Here is an 18,928-nt window from a genome sequence, read left to right on the forward strand (position 1 = left end):
CTGAAAGGTTTCAGTTTCTTTATGGTTGCCTTGCACCTATCCATTCTTTGTTTGAAATTACCAGTTATGCTTTTGCCCCACTCTTGCAAAGCTTCGGCACAAAGGGCTATCTTATCTAAGACTGGGGCATCTCGATCTTTCCACCACACTTCCTCAATAATCTTACCACACATAGGCTCTCTAAGCCAAGCATTCTCAAATCTGAACGGTCTACTGGGGGGGGGGGGGGGAGGATTAGTGACAGGCACAGGATCAAGTAAAATTGGACAATGATCTGAGGTGGATATCGCAACGTTGATAAGTAGAGATCTAGGGAAGAGATGAAGCCATGCAGAATTAACCAAAGCACGATCCAATCTGCATTCTACCCAATGGTCAGATCCACGACCTCGATCCCAAGTAAATTGGTAACCAGTTAATTCCACATCAACTAGACCACAGTCATTGATAGCTTCTTGAAAGCCCTGTAATAGCCAGGACGGATAAGGACGACCTCCTCTTTTATCTGCGATAGTGAGAGTGTTGTTAAGATCGCCTATAACACACCATGGTAAAGGAGAAGAATCAGCCAGATGACGAAGAAGTCTCCAAGTTGATGCACGCCTAGCACGATTAGGCTCACCATATACCCCTGTCAAGCGATGAGTTGGCCTATCCTTGGTGGTAATAATAACATCAATGTGGTTCTTGCCAAAAGATAATAACTGAGCTTCTTCCTTATGTCTCCATAATATTGCAAGACCGCCACTGTGACCTTGTGCTTCCACTACTATCATACCTTCAAACCCCAAAGAGTTCCTTATTCTGTCAACTTTGTCCTTCTTACATAGAATTTCGCAAAGAAAAATGAAGTTGGGTTTCTTTTGGAGAACTATCTCCTTAAGGAATTGAACGGTCCACGGGGTCCCAAGCCCGCGGCAATTCCAGCTTATAGTGCTCATAATTCTTGGCGGGACCGAATTACGGTACCCGCCGTATCCAAGTTTTTTGACAGAGGTGAAAATTCCTGTTCTTGATGATCAACATTCATGCTACTGTTCTCCACGTCAACTCCATTAGCCAGCATATTTTCATCTCGTCGATGCAGCTCAGGAGCAATATCCATTAAATGAGAGTCTATTCCTTCACGGCCCATTTCATCGCGGTCCATCTGAGTGATATGGGTAGCTGGATGCGAAGAAATCTCTACACGGCCCATTTCCACTACGGTTCTTCTCTTTTTTGTTTCAGTAACAAGAGGCCCATGTGATAGAGTATTAAATTCACGTGCCTTTTCATTGTCTTGAGAGCTGGAAGCACGTTGACTCTGTGACGAAGTAACTTCCCCAATCTGACGAAGTGGATACCCACGATTTGTGGGATCTTGAAGAGTGGGGCTGTAACCGTGGATCTCGAGCGAAAAATCTGGAGGAGCGTCAGCTGGGGGTTCGGGTCTGGTAGCAATCGCGGGAGAGGTTTCAGCCGTGGATTGGGACGGTAGTTCCTCAGATATACTAGTCCGGAGCCACTGTGCGCCGATTAACTTGGTTTGCCGGCGAAGAGGTGCGCGCATCCATTCTCCATATGGCTGGACAAGCTCGTCCTCCGGAGTATCAAAACGGCGGGGACAGAATCGTTCAGAATGACCCAGCAAACCGCAGATGAAGCAGAAAGATGGTACATTCTCGTACTTAAAGTTGATCCAAAACCATTATGTTGCTGTTTTTTTAATACGCATCCTCCTCTTTAATGGGTTACTCAGATTCACCTTAACCCTGATGCGCATGTATTCTCGCCAGCCACCCAAAAAAATTTTTGGACAAGAATCCACGAATATCCCAATATAATTACCCACTGCCTTGAGAACGCTTGCCTTCATGAAACCAGTTTGCAAATCGTGAATTTGAACCCACAAGTCCAGAGAATTGAGAGGAACACACCGCGGATTAACATCTTCGTTCATACGGGAGATTATGAGGGCTTTACGATTGAAGTACCATGGGCTTCCTTCCACCACCCGCTTAATGTCCAGTTCGTGATAGAACTGGAATAAAAATCTATTATTATCCAATTCTTTGATGAAAACTCCCTTCCCAGGTCTCCATATAGAAGCTAGAGTCTGTTGCATTGAAGGAAAATCAAATGATCCCGTTTGAATGAATCTGCCTATCAACGCCAGCCTCCAATTGAATCCTGGTTCCACCTCTTCAGTTGCAGCAATGTTGCCCTGTAGATCTAACCCACCCTCATCTTCTTCTGCCAAATTGATTGTACTCATCCTTGGCACCAACATATTGAAATCCTCCATTGAGATGAAGACAAAACCAGTAAATCACCACTAAGAGCCAAGGAAACAAGGAAAGCCAGTAAAACTCTGATGAAAGGAACCGACAAAATAAAGCTTTTTAGACTGAAAAAACGTTAGTAAAAGACAAAGACTTCATACCCATGACAAAACGTCAAGACTCATTTTAGTTATTTCTTAGTTACACAAATTCTCTCATTCTTTGTTTTAATAAATATATATAAAACCGAATCTACCGACATCTTTACTAAAGCTTTGAGCAAACACAAATTTTTGTATTTACTTCGTAAGTTGGGCATTTGTGATCTATATGCTCCAACTTAAGGGGTATCAAAACTTATATTGTATTATGCTAATATTGTATATGGGCTATATTTACTTTTTATTCTTTAGCATGGGCTTAGGCCCTTAATCACATAGATTAAGTTGTATATAACCTATGATACACAAAACAAAATTAAGGAAACAATTGATCTCATTTTGTCACAAAACATACATGAAATTGTCTAATAACACTAGCAAGCATTCGCCATATGAAATGCATACACTAACAACAATCCCAATATCATATAGTGAATAAATAAATATCTTTCCACCTTAACAATTTGTTTAGAAATATTTTTTTTTTAAAAAAACATTAATAAATTAATGGAGTTCTTAGCATGTATGGGATCTAAGTCCCAATATCATTCAATTTTTCCATTTCTAATTACTTCCGTACACCACTATTTTTGGTATAGTATATATAGTTAATAATATTGTTTTTTGTTTTTTGTTTTTTTATATTTGTGGAATGTAAATAAAGAAAATAACCACTACCATATTGAGAACCACTCCTCTCTGCTGAATGTTTGTTGAGATGAAATAAAACCTTGTATAAATAGAAGTTGTTGGAAATTATAGAAACCAACAATCCAAATTTGAAGTGAGCATATATATATATTTATATATAAATAGTAAATCCTATAACCCCATATGCATGCCATATTTTTCTGCCAAAAAACCATATATTCTCTTCTCTATATTATTCAGACAAATTTACTTTCTGCATTTTTGTATATAATTCTCCTGACCAACCTCTTTCCCCACCATTTCATTCCAAAAAAAAAAACAAATATTATTTCAATTTGGGGTTTGGTATATGGAAAAATCAGGTGTGGAGAAGCGTAGGGTGGTGGTGGTAGGAGGCGGTGTAGCTGGTTCTATTGTCGCTCAATCTCTCCAATTTTGTGCTGACGTCGTTCTTATCGATCAGTAAGATCACATTTTAATTATTTTTCTTTTCTTGATTTTTCATTTTATTTTCTTAAGAAAACATATTAAATTATAGTAACTTCTATGAATGTTTTGCTCTCAGATACGTCTATTAATTGGCTTAAATGATTAGTTCTTTTCTTTAAGGTGGTTTGCTTGTATTGTGGATTTTGTGGGTGAAATATATGTAAATAAACTTTTCATAAGTTTTCTTTCCACCCTAAAATATTATTTTTCTTCGAATAAAAAAAAGTCCTTTCTCAAATGGAGTATAACATTGAGCCAAAATTGCTCGTAGCTAGGTTTGTGGTGAGAGGAAATAAAACAATAATTTGAAACATTGTAAAGACAATTGCTTAAATTCGGGTCAAATATACATGAATGAAAATTTTCAATATATACCTTATTTCATTACTTTTCTTTTTTCATCTAATAAGAGATATAAATAGTGTATTATATTTAACACAAAAAGTCAATATATTATATATTTAGCACAATTTTTAGCATTATGTTCAAATGCACAATTGTAAAAACTGTTATAAAATTTAATATTTCATTAATGTTAATTTGATATTTATTGAAAATATACAAAAAAATAATCATTTTTCTTTATAAGATAATAATATAATAATAAGGTACAAAGTATAACATTTAATGCAAATAAATAAAAAATAATAAAAATAACATAAAAGTAAATAAAAAAATGTAGCATTTATGGCGATATAAAATATGAACCATGCTATATTATATAACAAATTTGACCTAATTTTTAGCATGTGCTAAATTTGTCACAACTTTTGGTACACCATTGGAGTAAGACTTTTGTAAAGTGAACCATATTTTAGCAATACATCACAAATTTGACATTCCATTGGAAATGCTCTAATAGTCAAAATAATCAATCACTTGATTATTCCTTGAATGTTTTTGTTTTTCTCTATTATATTATCATCTGATTTTGGGTGATGAAAATGAATCACTTAGGAAGGAGTATTTCGAGATAGCATGGGGGACGTTGAGAGCAATGGTGAAGCCATCATTCGCCGAGAGAATAGTGATTAATCACTCTGATTATCTTAGAAATGTGAATATTGTTGCATCAACTGCTGTTAATGTCACAGATACTGAAGTTTCCACCGCAGATGGCCAATCTCTTCCGTATGATTATCTTGTCATCGCCACCGGTCACAAAGACTTTTTTCCAAGAACAAGAGACGAGAGGCTTAGTCAGTACGAAGCAGGTATGTTCGTGAAAATTAAGATCCGTTTGGTTGAGAGCAATAGAATAGAATGGAATTCATTATTATTTCACTTCATTATTTGGTTGTAATTTAAAATATTGAAGTGGCTAAATTTGTGTTTTTAGCTTAAGTTTATCGAAAATCACTTTTCCAATAAGCCAAGTTTTATAACTTTTCTAGAAATAACTTATAAAGTTAAAAAAAAATCATTTAACTAGAAAATCCAACCAAGCTCTCAAAAAAACTTTTAAGTTATGCCAACCAAATCCTGCATATCTCAATTCTCATATCTTTATTATTTCCAACCAAATGTACTTTTGTAATGACTTTAATAATCTTGGTCGTTTTTATGTGTAGAGTTTGAGAAGATTAAGTCGGCGAATTCGATTTTGATAGTGGGAGGAGGTCCAACGGGTGTGGAACTAGCTGGTGAAATTGTATACGACTTTCCAGAGAAGAAGGTGACTATGGTGCACTCTGGGGCAAGGTTACTAGAATTTGTGGATTCCAAGGCTTCACAAAAGGCATTGGAATGGTTAATATCAAAGAATGTTGAAGTTCTTTTGGGTCAATCAGTGAATGTGGAAGGTGTATCAGATGGTCATTTCCAAACCTCTAAGGGAGAAACTATAAAAGCCGATCGCCATTATGTTTGCACTGGTAAACCAGTGGGTTCATCTTGGCTTACTGAGACTGTTTTGAAGGATAGTTTGGGTATTCATGGGAGGTTAATGGTGGATGAGAATCTGAGAGTCAGAGGTCGTAAGAATGTCTTTGGTATTGGAGACATCACAGATGTTAAGGTAATATAATTAAGCTTATTACTCTTCCTCTCTCTATATATACAGTAAAATTACTCAATATTAGAATAACTCTCGTGAAGTCCTAAAAAGTTTTAGTCTCAATTTTGAACTAATTATAAATAGTAATAAATTTCATATTGTAATAAGTTATAATATTTCTTGGTTCCGCTTCTAGAAAATATGCCCCCACGTAATAATAATTGACTGAATATTAAATAATATGTATATATGCTATCTTAAATAATTGAATAATATTAAATAATTGACTAAAAATTCATGATAAAAATAGTTATCAATTGACACTTGTAAAATAACTTTGTATATTTTCAACATTATATACATATGTACATTGTAGCATATCTTTATGTTATTTTCATTTATTAGTGTTTTACATTGAATTTGACATGTTTTATCAATTATTATTTAATTTAGATTTAAATGTATATATTTTTAACATTTTATAGATATAATTATATTAAATTATAACTTGCTCATAGTAGTAAAATATGTTGATCCCAACATTATTCCTATAGAGATGTTTTACTGTATATTTTTATAAAGAAAAATAATTATAATGTGTTGTGCAGGAGAGGAAGCATAGGTATATAGCACAAAAACATGCACAAATAGCAGTGAAGAATTTGAAGGTGTTGTTAGTGGGAGGGAAAGAGAGCAAGATGGCTAAATACAAGAATTTTTTAGAAACCACACTTATTTCACTTGGGAGGAAAGAAGGTGTAGCTCAATTTCCATTTGTGACTATTAGTGGTTGCATTCCTGGGAAGATTAAGTCTGAGGACTTGTTTGTTAGCAAAACAAGGAAACAGCTTGGTCTAAAACCTGATTGCTAATCCTACCAATCTTTCCCTCTCTCATTCTAATTTGCTTTTCTTCTCATTTTTTTAGGCAATGGATGTAATTAGTTGATTTTTTTTTTCATTTTAATTAGCAATCATAATTTGTTTTTGTTCTTTTTTTTGTCAGACATAATTTGTTTTTATTAATTACGAACAATACATGAATAGCCAATAATATATCATCTGACTTAGAGTATATAAGTCAATCTTTTAGCAATTAACACTTCGGTGTTCAACATGTTATTATTACTGTCTATATAAATTATTGTGATGATAGAGGCACGTTTTTTTTAAATGAGCTTTATTTATCTATTTACGTACTAGTTAAGAAATTACAGTAATAGTACACAACATTATAATTATGGTAATGATAAAAAAACCTCGATTAGAAGATAACCATTTTCAAATCAATGTCAATCAAAATTATAATTTTCTATAATTAACAAATACAAATATTGATAATGTAATCAATTAATTAACCATAAAAAATATTAATTCAATTACTGCAATATATTCATCTACCCATTTCATAATTTGATATGATAAAAAATGACTAGCCAACAATGACCTCGGTTATGGCACGTAGCTACTACGTTAATAAGTTATAAACGAAAAGGTCGTATATCTAGTACTAAGGGCAAGCAAAACACCAAATCTACTTTGATATCCCCTTATATTCAATCCAACCTAATGGTAAACATATCACAGCAAATATCGGATTGTCACAGTGCCGCAACATATAGTGTGCAGTTGCAGACAATGGAAAATTAATTTGTAATATAATAATATCATTAAGAATAATAATATTTTTGCCCCCCAAACTATGACCATTATATGATCGTGTCCTCCGAATGATTTGCGATGTTAAAAATTTTTCCTAAACTATACACGATAGAGAAATATGTGACTTTTGTTAGATTTCGTCCTAGGTGGCTAACAAATTGATAATGTGAATTTTTGTCTATTGATGACACTACCATGTGTAGAATAATTAGCAATTTTGCCCCCGAACTTTGACATCTACCAAATAATACCCATTTTATTAAAAAAAATTATTTATTTTTTCTAAAAATAATAATCAAATACTTAAAAACATTAAAAATTTAATTAATAACAAATAACTTTTTTAGTTTTACTTTTTCTTTTCTTTTAAAATATAAAATAAATCTATTTTAGAATGAAAAATTAAAATAAAGAAAAAATATTTAATTAAAGAAGAGGACGAATGACGAAGGACTTAAATAAAAAAAAAATTTAATTTAAGAGGAGGGGGATAAAGGGGAACAAACTTTGTTTTAGGAATTATTTTTAATTTTTATTTTAAGATATATTTATTTTATATTGTAAAAAAAAGTAAAAAAAAAATTATTTGTTATTAATTAGATTTTTAATTTTTGAGTATTTGAAAATTTATTTAATTAATTTGAAACGTTTAGTATTGTGTATTTTCTTAATCTTTTTAAATGATTTTATTTTTATTTTTAAGGATATAATTATTATTTTTAAGAAAAAAAATAAGTTTTCTTGAAAAAAAATAGTTTTAAAAAAATGGCACAATTTGGTAGTGGTAAAAGTTTGGGGGCAAAATTAATAATTATTTTACACATGGCACTGCCACATCATCAATCTGTTAGCCACCTATGACTAAATCTAACAGAAGTCTCATATTTCAATAACTTGCATAATTCGGGGAGAATTTTTAATAGTGTGAATCATTCAGGGGCACAATCATATAATGATCTTAATTTGGGGGCGAAAATGCTATATATTCTATTATTAATATAACTTTTTTAAATACAATATATATATTGAATATAATAATAAAATGATATTATATTTTATTAGACAATATATTTTTTGGTGTAATTTTTAATTCTCTGATTGTAGTTGAAAAAAGTATAGTGCTAAAATTTTATCATTTTAATATTGGTTTTACACTAAAATGGCTTTTGCCATTGGAGTTGCTCTTGCATCAACGAAAATTGCCCAATCTACATTAAACGCCAATTATTCTCCATCAACGTTATATGCTCTTCTTCCTCTTCTTACCATTGTTGCTAACTAACAAAACACCACACTAGGTTTGCTCCAATATGAAGGAAAAGAAAACATACACTACTAAAAAAAGGGTTTGGTGTCGGTTACACACCGAAGCTTTTGTTATTTGCATCGGTTGGTGTCATGATTGATATACTCAGGATGTTGGTTCTCTAGCGACGCTAGGCAAAAATTGAAAAAAACAAACAGAAACTATATCATTCTACTTTTACTAGATTTGGCACAATTTGTAGTATGTGCTAATTTTGACACACATATTAGAACATCATTAAAATAATATTTTTTTTAGAATATGCTAAAATATAGTAATGCATCACCTTTATAACACACTACAAAAAAAAGGTTCTATACCGAGAACACTATACCGAGAGCATGTTCTCGGTATAGACATTTCAGATGCGCGAGACATTTTCGCGGTTCTAGAATAGGGTTAGTTCCTATACCGAGAACATAGGGTTTATAAATATGCCCACCCGCCGCAAACCCCCTTCTCCTTCCTCTCTGGTTTTTCCTCTGGTTCTCCGAGCCGTCCGCCTCTCTCCGCCGAAAACCCCCATTTTCTTCCCAAAAATTTCAGTTTTAAGCCCAAAAATCTCCAAAAAATGAAGGAGTTTCTCTCTATTTGTTAAAGGTAATGTTTATTTCTTCATTTTATATATATATATTTATGAAATGGTAATGTATTTTTGTTTGAAGGTTGGGTGCCGTTTTTGTTGAACTACAGAGAAAGATTGCAAGGAATTGAAGGTGTTGGTATGTTGTTTTTAATTTTTCTGTTTTTTTTTTAAAAAAAAATTTCAATTTTTGAATAATTTATGTTTTTTTATATGAATAAAATAATATTAATTTTAATAAAAATATGAAATTATTATATTAGAGAGAATGTATTTATTTTTAGGTTTTAAAAATATTTATTAGTAAAAATGAGATTAGGAATTAGAAAATTGTTATATGATTAATTAGTAATTTTTTTATTAAAATAGATTCTATGTTGTTTTGGTGAAAATTATGTGTATTAAACATATTAGTAAACATATTAAATATTTGAGTGTTAATTTGAAAATTTTGGTGCTAATGTTAGTATGTTGTTGTTGTCAATTTTAATTTTTTTGGTTATGTTAGTAGTAAAAAATCAAATTTTATAAATATTGATGATTTGTTGTTATTAATTTTTAGTAGAATTTTGATATTTTGCTTAGAAAATTGAATAATTAATAAAATTTAGACTAATAATTATAAATTATACAGTCGTTTAAAATGTATTTGTATTGCTCTCTGCATGATCTGGGTCTGGATATTTTTTATGTGTTATTTGCAGGATTTTAAATTTTGGGATAGATGAAAATATAGTCGTTTTGCTGCCGAATTTTTTATAGAATTGTAAAATTTAGAGATATTGTGAATATTAGTAGAAGTACTCAATAAAATTTCTAATTTAATAAATAGTGAATTGATAAGTAAAATAATATATTTTTTAATTAAGATTAAATAAAATTAACATTAACATTATGCAACTAAATTTTAATAAAAATAAACATTAATTAAATAATTTAAATAATAATTAAATCCTATAGTAATTAAATAAATTTTAAAAAAATCTTAGAAAATTTGTTTAAATTAATAAAACTATTCAATAAAGCATAAGTAAAATATGTAATTTAATAAATACTGAATTAATATGTAAAAAAAATAATATTTGTTAGTTCTGATTAAATAAAATTAACAAATATATTATTAGAAAACCAATTTTAAACATTATTAAAATTAAAATTAAAATTTGAAGTTAGAAAAAAATATGTCAAATTTAAATAATTTTAATAATATTTACACTCAAATATATTACAGTTAGATATCATAAAACAACATAATTAACTTTAAAGAGCATAAGACATTATAAAAACAATATTTAATTTTATTTGTTTTTTTCTTTGGTAATAAGAAATTATTACCAAAGATATGATAGTGTGTTATTATCACCTAGTGATAATTTTTTATTTTTTTAGTGTTCATCACAAGAAGCCTTAGCCCGTTCAGAGATGGTGAGTCATTGAAGACTCTTAAATTTGCCTCTCTCTGAATTAGGACACACACACAACTTGATTGTAAGTTTGATGATTAGTGTTCTGTGCAGTGCTACATTCATACAATGTCGATCGACAAGAGCTGGATTAATTTGACAAATCGATTATCCAATGAGTATAAGGCTGGTGTGATATGATGGATTTGCTCCAAAGAGCTCGGCAGTGCGTTGACTCAAGGGGATTGGTGAAATGTCCGTGTAGGAGGTGCGTCAACGTTGAATTTCAGACGATTGATGTATTAGAAAATCATCTCTTTGTAAATGGTTTTCTACGGAAATATACCAATTGGCATTGGCATGGAGAGGATGAAATAATACCAATGAGGAAAGTGATAGATCAAAATGATGAAGATGAAATGATGGATGTTCTCTATTACACCCAGATTTCGAGCCTTAAGAATTGTGATCTCGAAAGCTGGATTCGTTAGGAATGGGCTCGTAATGTCTGGAACATGTGTCCGCAACCTAGGCACCGGACCTACAAGCAGCGGGCAGCCTCGAAGATGGTAGCCTCGAAACCATTACAAGCTCGAAAGACAGACATCAAAGCACGTCTATTCTCGGATGGCCTTGGATCAGGGGCTCCGAGCCTGACATAAGTATGAGCTCGAAGTAGCATGATCTTCGGGAAATGTCATAGCTCGAAAGTTAGTAAGAGACCTGGGTGGGAACAGCACTGACAATGTAGATTGATAACTTTGAATATTCTAGTGAGTCATTTTGGAGAGACGTGGTCTACATTGATTGTTGTAAATCCCCTATAATAAAGGGATATTTATTATTCAGTTATACGCCCCCTGATCTTCAGGGGACGTTTCCTTGTATATAGGATTACAGGCTTTTAATGGCATTAAATTTATTTGCATATACAGAATAACTTCCCGAAATGTGTGGGATAGTATTCTGAAAACCTCCTCTATAAATAGAGAGGTCATGCACCATTGTAAATGACCGAATTTTTGTAATCTGGGGAGAAAACTCTGGAGAATTCATTCTTGAAGAATTTCCAGAGATCATCTTAAGTTTTAATAACAAAGACTTGTGGACTAGGCCGAGTTAACTGCTGAACCACGTAAAAAATCTCATTTGTTTTATCGTATTTTCCTGGCCATAATTACTTATTGTTTTCGTGCTCTTATTTCACTGTTGACGAAAAACGGCGTCAACATTCTCAATGATGTTATGCAAAATGACAATGACGAATATGAAGAGAATGAACGCAATCAAGAGATACCCACAACGGACTACAGGGGTGGGCAACATTATAACGATTTGTTTGCTAAGATCGAGGCTCCATTATTCCCCGGGTGTCAAAATTACACATCATTGAATTTCCTAGTGAAGTTAATGCATTTCAAAGTGTTGGGAAAAATTCCCAATAAAATATTTGATGGAATGCTGGAGTGTTACATGATGCATTTCCAGCCCCAAATAAGCTTCCAAAATCACATTATGCAGCGAAAAGGTTGTTGCGGAAACTTGGATTGGGCTACGAGTCAATCCATGTCTGCAAACATGATTGCGCATTGTTTTGGAAAGAACATGGTGGAAAAAGCAAATGTCCTGTTTGTGGGGAGGATCGATGGGTGGACAAGAACACCAAGGGCTAGAAAGTGCCTCATAAAGTGATGCGTTATTTTCCTTTAACCCGTAGGTTAATGCGAAAATATGCATCGAGGAGGAGAGGGAGGAGGAAATGGAAGAGGAAGAGGAGGAGGAGGAAGTTGAATATGAAGATGATGAAGAGGAAGATGAACACATAGAAACCGATGATGATAGCGAAGATTATTATAGTGATTATTAAGTGGTAATTTTATAATATGTTGAAGTAATTATTTTTAACAATAATTAATTTTATATAGTTATTTTTAACCGACAAATGTAATTTTAATATCGATTAATTTGAAAGATATGACTGATGTTATTGCTCGATCTCACGGGGGTGATGGTGGAGGCTACGATCCTCCACGTGGACCGTCAGATATCCCAGCAGATTGTGAAAGAGGTAATACTTTAAACATTGATATACTCCTTAAATTTTAACAATTAATCCATATTAATTTTAAAATATTGAAGTTGCATACAATAGCGCCTCCAAACAACCGTGGACGCCATAAATGATTGAACACGCTGGAAAAAAAGGAACAGTTGGGGCGTCCTCTCCCTCTCGAGTGGGATTTGCGGGGGAGAACATATAAAGAGATCGGAGATTACAGCTCAAATTTCTCAAGAGAGCTCGGATTACTTGTTCGACAGTACACAGATCCGGACTGTCCTCAATGGTCAAAAGTACCAAATGCCTCGAAACAAAGAATACTTGCACATCTGGAGGTAAATTGTTTATGTATTTTTATGTTAATTCTCATTTTATGTTATATATCATATTTACTAATAAATGTTTGTAAATTAGGATATGATTTGTTTGATATTGGGCGTACTAGATATGGACAAGGGCACATGCCTGGGATCTTGAGAGGCATTGATACTTCGTGTGCTAAAAAGTATTCTGACTGGAAGTACGATATTAAAGAGCATTTAACGATTAATGGGCCACAAAATCGTTATGGTGGTTGCACGGATACGCAGTGGCAAAAAGCCATTGAATTTTTCCGATGCCCAGAAATTACGGTATTAATTTCTTGCTAAACTTAACTATCTTAATTAAATATATTACTAACGATAACTTTTTGCAGAAACGTTCTGTGGTCAACAAGGAAAATAGGAAGAAACTGAAAGAGCTTAGCTATGGAGGTTCTCAGTCAATCCCAACACTGCGCTATAAAAAAGTTAGTTAATTAATTAATTTTTAGTTTGTTTTTCTTATTTACGTTTAATTATTAATTTTATAAAAATATATGTACGTGACAACGCAATTTAGAGACTGGGCAACTTGAGCCCATCCCGGAGAGCTAGATGGATACTCACCATATATCAGGCACAGGGTGGGTGACAGAGACAGCCAAAAATACTTGGGTACGTTAAGTTTTTTTAAACATTTTTCAAAATTTTAATTGTTTGTTTACAATACATAATTACATTATACATTGTATCATAGGAGGAATTGCGTGCATATCGCGACACACAGCAGACACAGACAACTGATACTGAGAGTTCCACACCAGTTTCGAGTGCGCCTGAAGATGAAGACATATCTTTGGTACAAACTGTCTTCGGAAAACGACATGGCCACCAGAAAGGATATGGACGTATCCTTAACATAAGGGACCGAACTCCATTTACTATTGATCATCCACAAACTAGAGATGAAGAGATGTCTGAGATGAGAGAGCGTATTCGGCAATTAGAGGAGCACATTCGGAGTCAATGTATCACCCCGGGATCTCAATGTGCCCCACCACCACCTGATGATCCCGATGTTGGAGCACCGAGTTAGTAGGACTTATGTGTGAATTTTATTACTATGGATTATTACATTTTCATGTTTAGGACAAGTCTTTATTTTGATTCAGTAAATGTACTCTTATGTTTTGATTTATATGTTAAATATAAGTGTTTTAATTTGATTCTATTGTTTTATATTTAATTCAAATTAAATAAATAAATAAGTGAATAAACATTACAAATATATATAAAAAAAATTATTGGTTAATTCTATACCGAGGACATTGTCCTCGGTATAGCCATCAATATGAAAAATTTGGGCTGGGTGTGCCGAGGACATTCGTCACTCTCTGCCGACGACATGTCCTCGGTACAACTTATACCGATAACATCGTGTATGTCGTCGGTAGAACTTTACCTCTACCGACGCGGCTATACCGAGGACTTAGTGCTGAGAACATGTTCTCGGTAAAAGCTATACCGAGAACATTTAGGCTTATGCCGACGACATTTATTTTCGGTATAAGCCTTGTTTTTTGTAGTGACACTCCATTAGAAATGTTCTCACATTGTTGTTGTTTATGTTGTACACCAATTTTTACGGTAAAATTTAAATAATGTTCTTGACATTTGCAAATTTTTCATTAAATAAACCATACTTAGTCTAAGAAAAGTTAATTTTTTTATACTATTCATAATATTTTTAGGCTTCCTTTAATATTATATTGATTTTGAGAAGAAAAAATATACTTTAAAAAAAGAAGAAAAACAAGTATGTTAATTATATTTATTATTATTATTATTTGTCAAAAACTACCTTATTAGATTAAGATTGCAAAAAAGCATCATTACAAATAGGAGGAGGGGTCTCTTCCATCTAACAAAACTTATCATCTATCCTAAAGGCATGTTTATTCAGTCCGCGAGCTGCAACATTAAAGTTACGACTAACATGAGAGGGAGATGCCCCTGGAAAGCTAGACAATAAAGCTTTTATGTCAGAAAAAATAACTCCTAGTTCATTTTGGTACACTGTATTGTTACCCAAAGTTGAATATCCCTCTATGTAGTAGTGTATCTGGTCCCTCCCTCCTTGGGAGCTTGGTACTATCCTCCAAATATGTGCTAAATGATGTTCAGTCAACAAAGAATAGCAAAGAGATAAATATATAGTCACCTGAAGTCCCTCTACTAGTGGGCATTATTCGAAGGGGAGATTAATATTGTGAAATTGGAGTTCAACATAACATGTTTTATACTTAATTATAATGTTTATACCTGATTGTAACAAATAATGTTCTAAAAAAATGTTTTTGGTTGTATTATTATTGCCTATTTCTTGTCTAATTTTAACACTTGGTCTGCTCTTTTTTTTTATTTATGTTGATTTTAATTTATTATTGCAAAATTTCTGCAACATGCATGTTGTCCCTTTAAATTTGTAACTACTAACTAGTGCGCACATGATATATAATTTCTTAAAGCCTTGACGAGAATTTATATATATATATATAAATAAATGATGGAAAAAAGTAGAGTTACATACTATACTAATTCAACCCAGTACGAAGCTAGACAAGTTTGGGGAAAATTAACAAATCATCATCATTTAAATAAGGTACATTTTGTTCAATAATGACAGTAAAATTTATAAAGTTAATAATGAAATAGCTTTTGTATGTATAATATCACTATTATATTTCCACGAAAACGGGTCAATTGAAGTGAATGCTTCTCAAATAAATTACCGTTGGATTTTCCTCTCCAGCTCCAATAGGCCAGCCTAGCCTAGACAGTTGCAGCCATGCCTTTTGAAGATGAGCTATTGGGTTGGTGCTCGATTTTGATGGGGTCACGAGGTTTAGGTTTCCAAGCAGGAGGGTAGCATGAAGTTTGTAACATCGATCACGAGTATGATTTTAGAGACCATAGTGAGTACAGATCAGAGGTTTCTAGCTGTAATTCTTAGTACTATGAATTGGGGCAACAAAAGGTAAATGTAAGTTTGAAAATTGGCGTTGGTTTTCCTCTTGAATGATTAAAGAAAAAATCTTGTTGATGGGGCAGAGGGTCCATCATCAATATATTGGAACGTATTTGAGCATAGGATTCATTGAGGCCCATTAGAAAATACAACACATAATCTTGATGCTGATAGTCAAGGATTTTTTTGGAACCACCACAAGAACAAACAGTATTGGGACGAAAAATACTGAGTTCATCACATAAAGATTGCAGTTGGGTAAAGTAAGTCTTTATATCAAGGTTATCTTGCTTAATGTTGGAGATGGACGGCTTAAATTAGAAGATTCGAGGGTCGTTGATTTGGTAGTATTGATCATGTAGATCTTGCCACATTGTCAAAGCCCTATCACGGTAGAGAATGATTGTAGCAATATGAGGAGCCACCGAGTTGATGACCCACTTCATAACCATGGAATTTCAACGAGTCCACGATGAGTTGTAATTCAGATCATTGATAGGAGGTGTGGGGATGGTACTAATAATGAATCCAAACTTGTTCTTTGTCACAAGCGAAATTGTGATTGAGCGAACCCATGAGCTGTAGTTACTACTACCTTGAAGAACAATAGAGACAAGAACGGCTTCGGGTTGGTCAGAGTGAGAAAGAAAATAGGGATTCTCATAGGTGGTGTTATCTGGGTTTGAAGTGAGAGGAACAAATGTGGTGGATTCGCCATTGTTTGGGGGGGGGGGGGGGGGGTGCTCGGTGTAACATGCCGGCCTTGAGGGCATGTTACAAGCTAGGATGGCGCTCGGTCAGATGCGCACGCGAGGGTGCAGGCTGGTGAGCATGTTGATGCCTAGTTTGTAAGGCAGTGGCATTTTCATAAATATCTTCAATATTGCCCGGAAATGGACGGGACTTGGTAGGTTCCATATTGAAGGGTCAATGAACGCAATGGTATGATCGGATTTGGAGATTCGGAGAATTGGCGAGCTGGAAGCCAAATATGTCTCCCAAGAAAAAATCATATATGTTCCTGGTAGAAGGCTAAAAGCTCATAAGGCTCTTTGTAGGGGGAGTACCTGGTGTCAGCTCTCCACCACCCCCTAGCGCAGGTGCGTCAAGTGAGCTACTACTAGTTGGGAGGACTAGTAGGGCGGACATATGAGGACCACGAGGGGACTCATATGTCTCCATGAGTAGGAGTGCTCATGGACATTACCGAGCCCGCCCCAGTAGGCCGAAGTGTGCTGCTAGAGGTTTAAGGGTACAGTTCCCTTGGTTTGCCGGGATGCCGCTTGCATGGAACGTGGCCCAAACCTTCGAGAGATGTCGTGGAGCGCCATGGCCACGAATCTCGACACGAGATGGCATGGGAGTCATTCGTGGGACTTGTTAGCATGCAAGCATTGGAGGGTGCACTCTGCTTGAGTAGGACAGAAGTCCAGTGTGTGCTACTAGTCTGGCAGCCAGTCTCAAGGGCCTGCCAACATGCATGATGGTATGGTGCCTTGAGGATTGGACCCATGGACGTATGAGAGTCCTTGGTCTGTGACGTGAGCTAATCGGATAGTATCGAATGGGGCATGATGAGAGGTGTTGGCACGTCAGCTTGGTGTTCTCTCTTAGCCACACATGCTACCTTGACTTGCGAAGGTCTGGGTGTGCATCGGTGTTGGGATTTGCCTTGCCAGAGTGAGAACCTATGGACAGTGTGAGTGTCTTGGCTAGATAGCCTTGATGCATGATTGCACTCATAGATGTTTGACAGCATGACTCAACGAGAGTTGTTCGAGAGACGGAAGTGTGCAGAGCACACGGTCGCGCGAAAAATGTGCCCATTGTTATTCGAATGGTTGGAAGGCTGACCTTGGATCAGAGGAGTCAAGGTGTCGCACGGGCATTTCCGCTGTCAAAATGTCAGCCCGTGACCTAAGGGAATCGTGGTCTCAACGGCTGGAGGAGAGCAACCAAATCTGGTGTGAGCCATGCAAGGAAGGAGGCACAAGCAATGGTGGAGAAGATGAGTCGCATAGAAGAAGAAAAGAAAAGAGAAATTTATTTCTTTGGTACCATGTTATGATGTAAGGAAAACAAATGAAAAGCAAACAAAGAAAATCTCTATTGAAGAAGAGAGAATTATGGTTATCAGCACAATAGTCTAACACAATGGAGTGTTTGGTATGAGAGTTTGGTTTGGTGGGAATGAGAATGTCAAATCTAACCTATGTTTGGTAAAATTATTTTTGATGGTTTGAAGGTTTGTGTTTCTAAGTGAGTCCCACTTTTTAGGTTAATTTGAGAATAATCTTAACTCCTTTAAACACTTGAGTTTCACATTCTTTTAATCTTAACTTCCACAAACTCAAACCTCTTGTACCAAACACCCCAATGGGACTGTGAAATTAGGGCTCTCTTTTATAAAGCAAGAGAAGATCCTTAACAGAATAAACAGAGGAACAAACTCTAACGGAATAGTAACATAACTAACAAAAATAAAATAGTAATTTATAAATACTTGATGTATTGAAAAAAAAAAAAAACAAATAGCTAAATATATTTACCAAAGTATTTTTTTTTTTTAAATTATATAATATTTTATTTAACCAAAAGAAAAAAAAAATGAAAGAAATCCAATCTAGAAAACTCGTGTCACCCATGTGGTAAAAAAGTATTTTGTTGTTATGGTACGTTCTCTTTTGAGTTTAACTATATATAATAATTAAAATAAAATAATTTGGTGATACACTCATAACTTATCATTGCCTTCATCTAAAGTACTAAATCTAATTTATTTTGTTATAATAACTAACAACTCACACCAGTATAACAAGCACAAAATAAAAACTAAAACACCCCAAGAAACCAGCAAAAATTTATAATTTTTCAAAGCCAATGTCTTTTCTTTTTCCATCCTATTTGACTCTCCTACGTTCATTTTGGAACACAAAGTAGATAGGGTTAGGGTGTCGTGTCAAGACAAAACAGTATCTACTGTGTGACAAGAATGCAAAAACCGCCCCCTTTTGTGTACTCAACT

At 34.1% G+C, this 18,928-nt stretch overlaps 1 protein-coding gene across 1 annotated transcript; it reads left to right on the plus strand.

Annotated features, from left to right (window-relative positions):
- Positions 1-3,425: 3,425 nt before the first annotated feature.
- On the plus strand, positions 3,426-6,715 carry LOC133810301 (uncharacterized). The gene is made up of 4 exons (XM_062246048.1): positions 3,426-3,538; positions 4,523-4,779; positions 5,137-5,582; positions 6,170-6,715. The coding sequence occupies exons 1-4, from the start codon at positions 3,426-3,428 to the stop codon at positions 6,431-6,433; spliced, it is 1,080 nt and encodes a 359-aa protein (XP_062102032.1). The 3' UTR covers positions 6,434-6,715.
- Positions 6,716-18,928: the final 12,213 nt, after the last annotated feature.

Source organism: Humulus lupulus, unplaced genomic scaffold (genome assembly GCF_963169125.1).
Source record: "Humulus lupulus unplaced genomic scaffold, drHumLupu1.1 SCAFFOLD_34, whole genome shotgun sequence".
Lineage (NCBI taxonomy): Eukaryota > Viridiplantae > Streptophyta > Magnoliopsida > Rosales > Cannabaceae > Humulus > Humulus lupulus.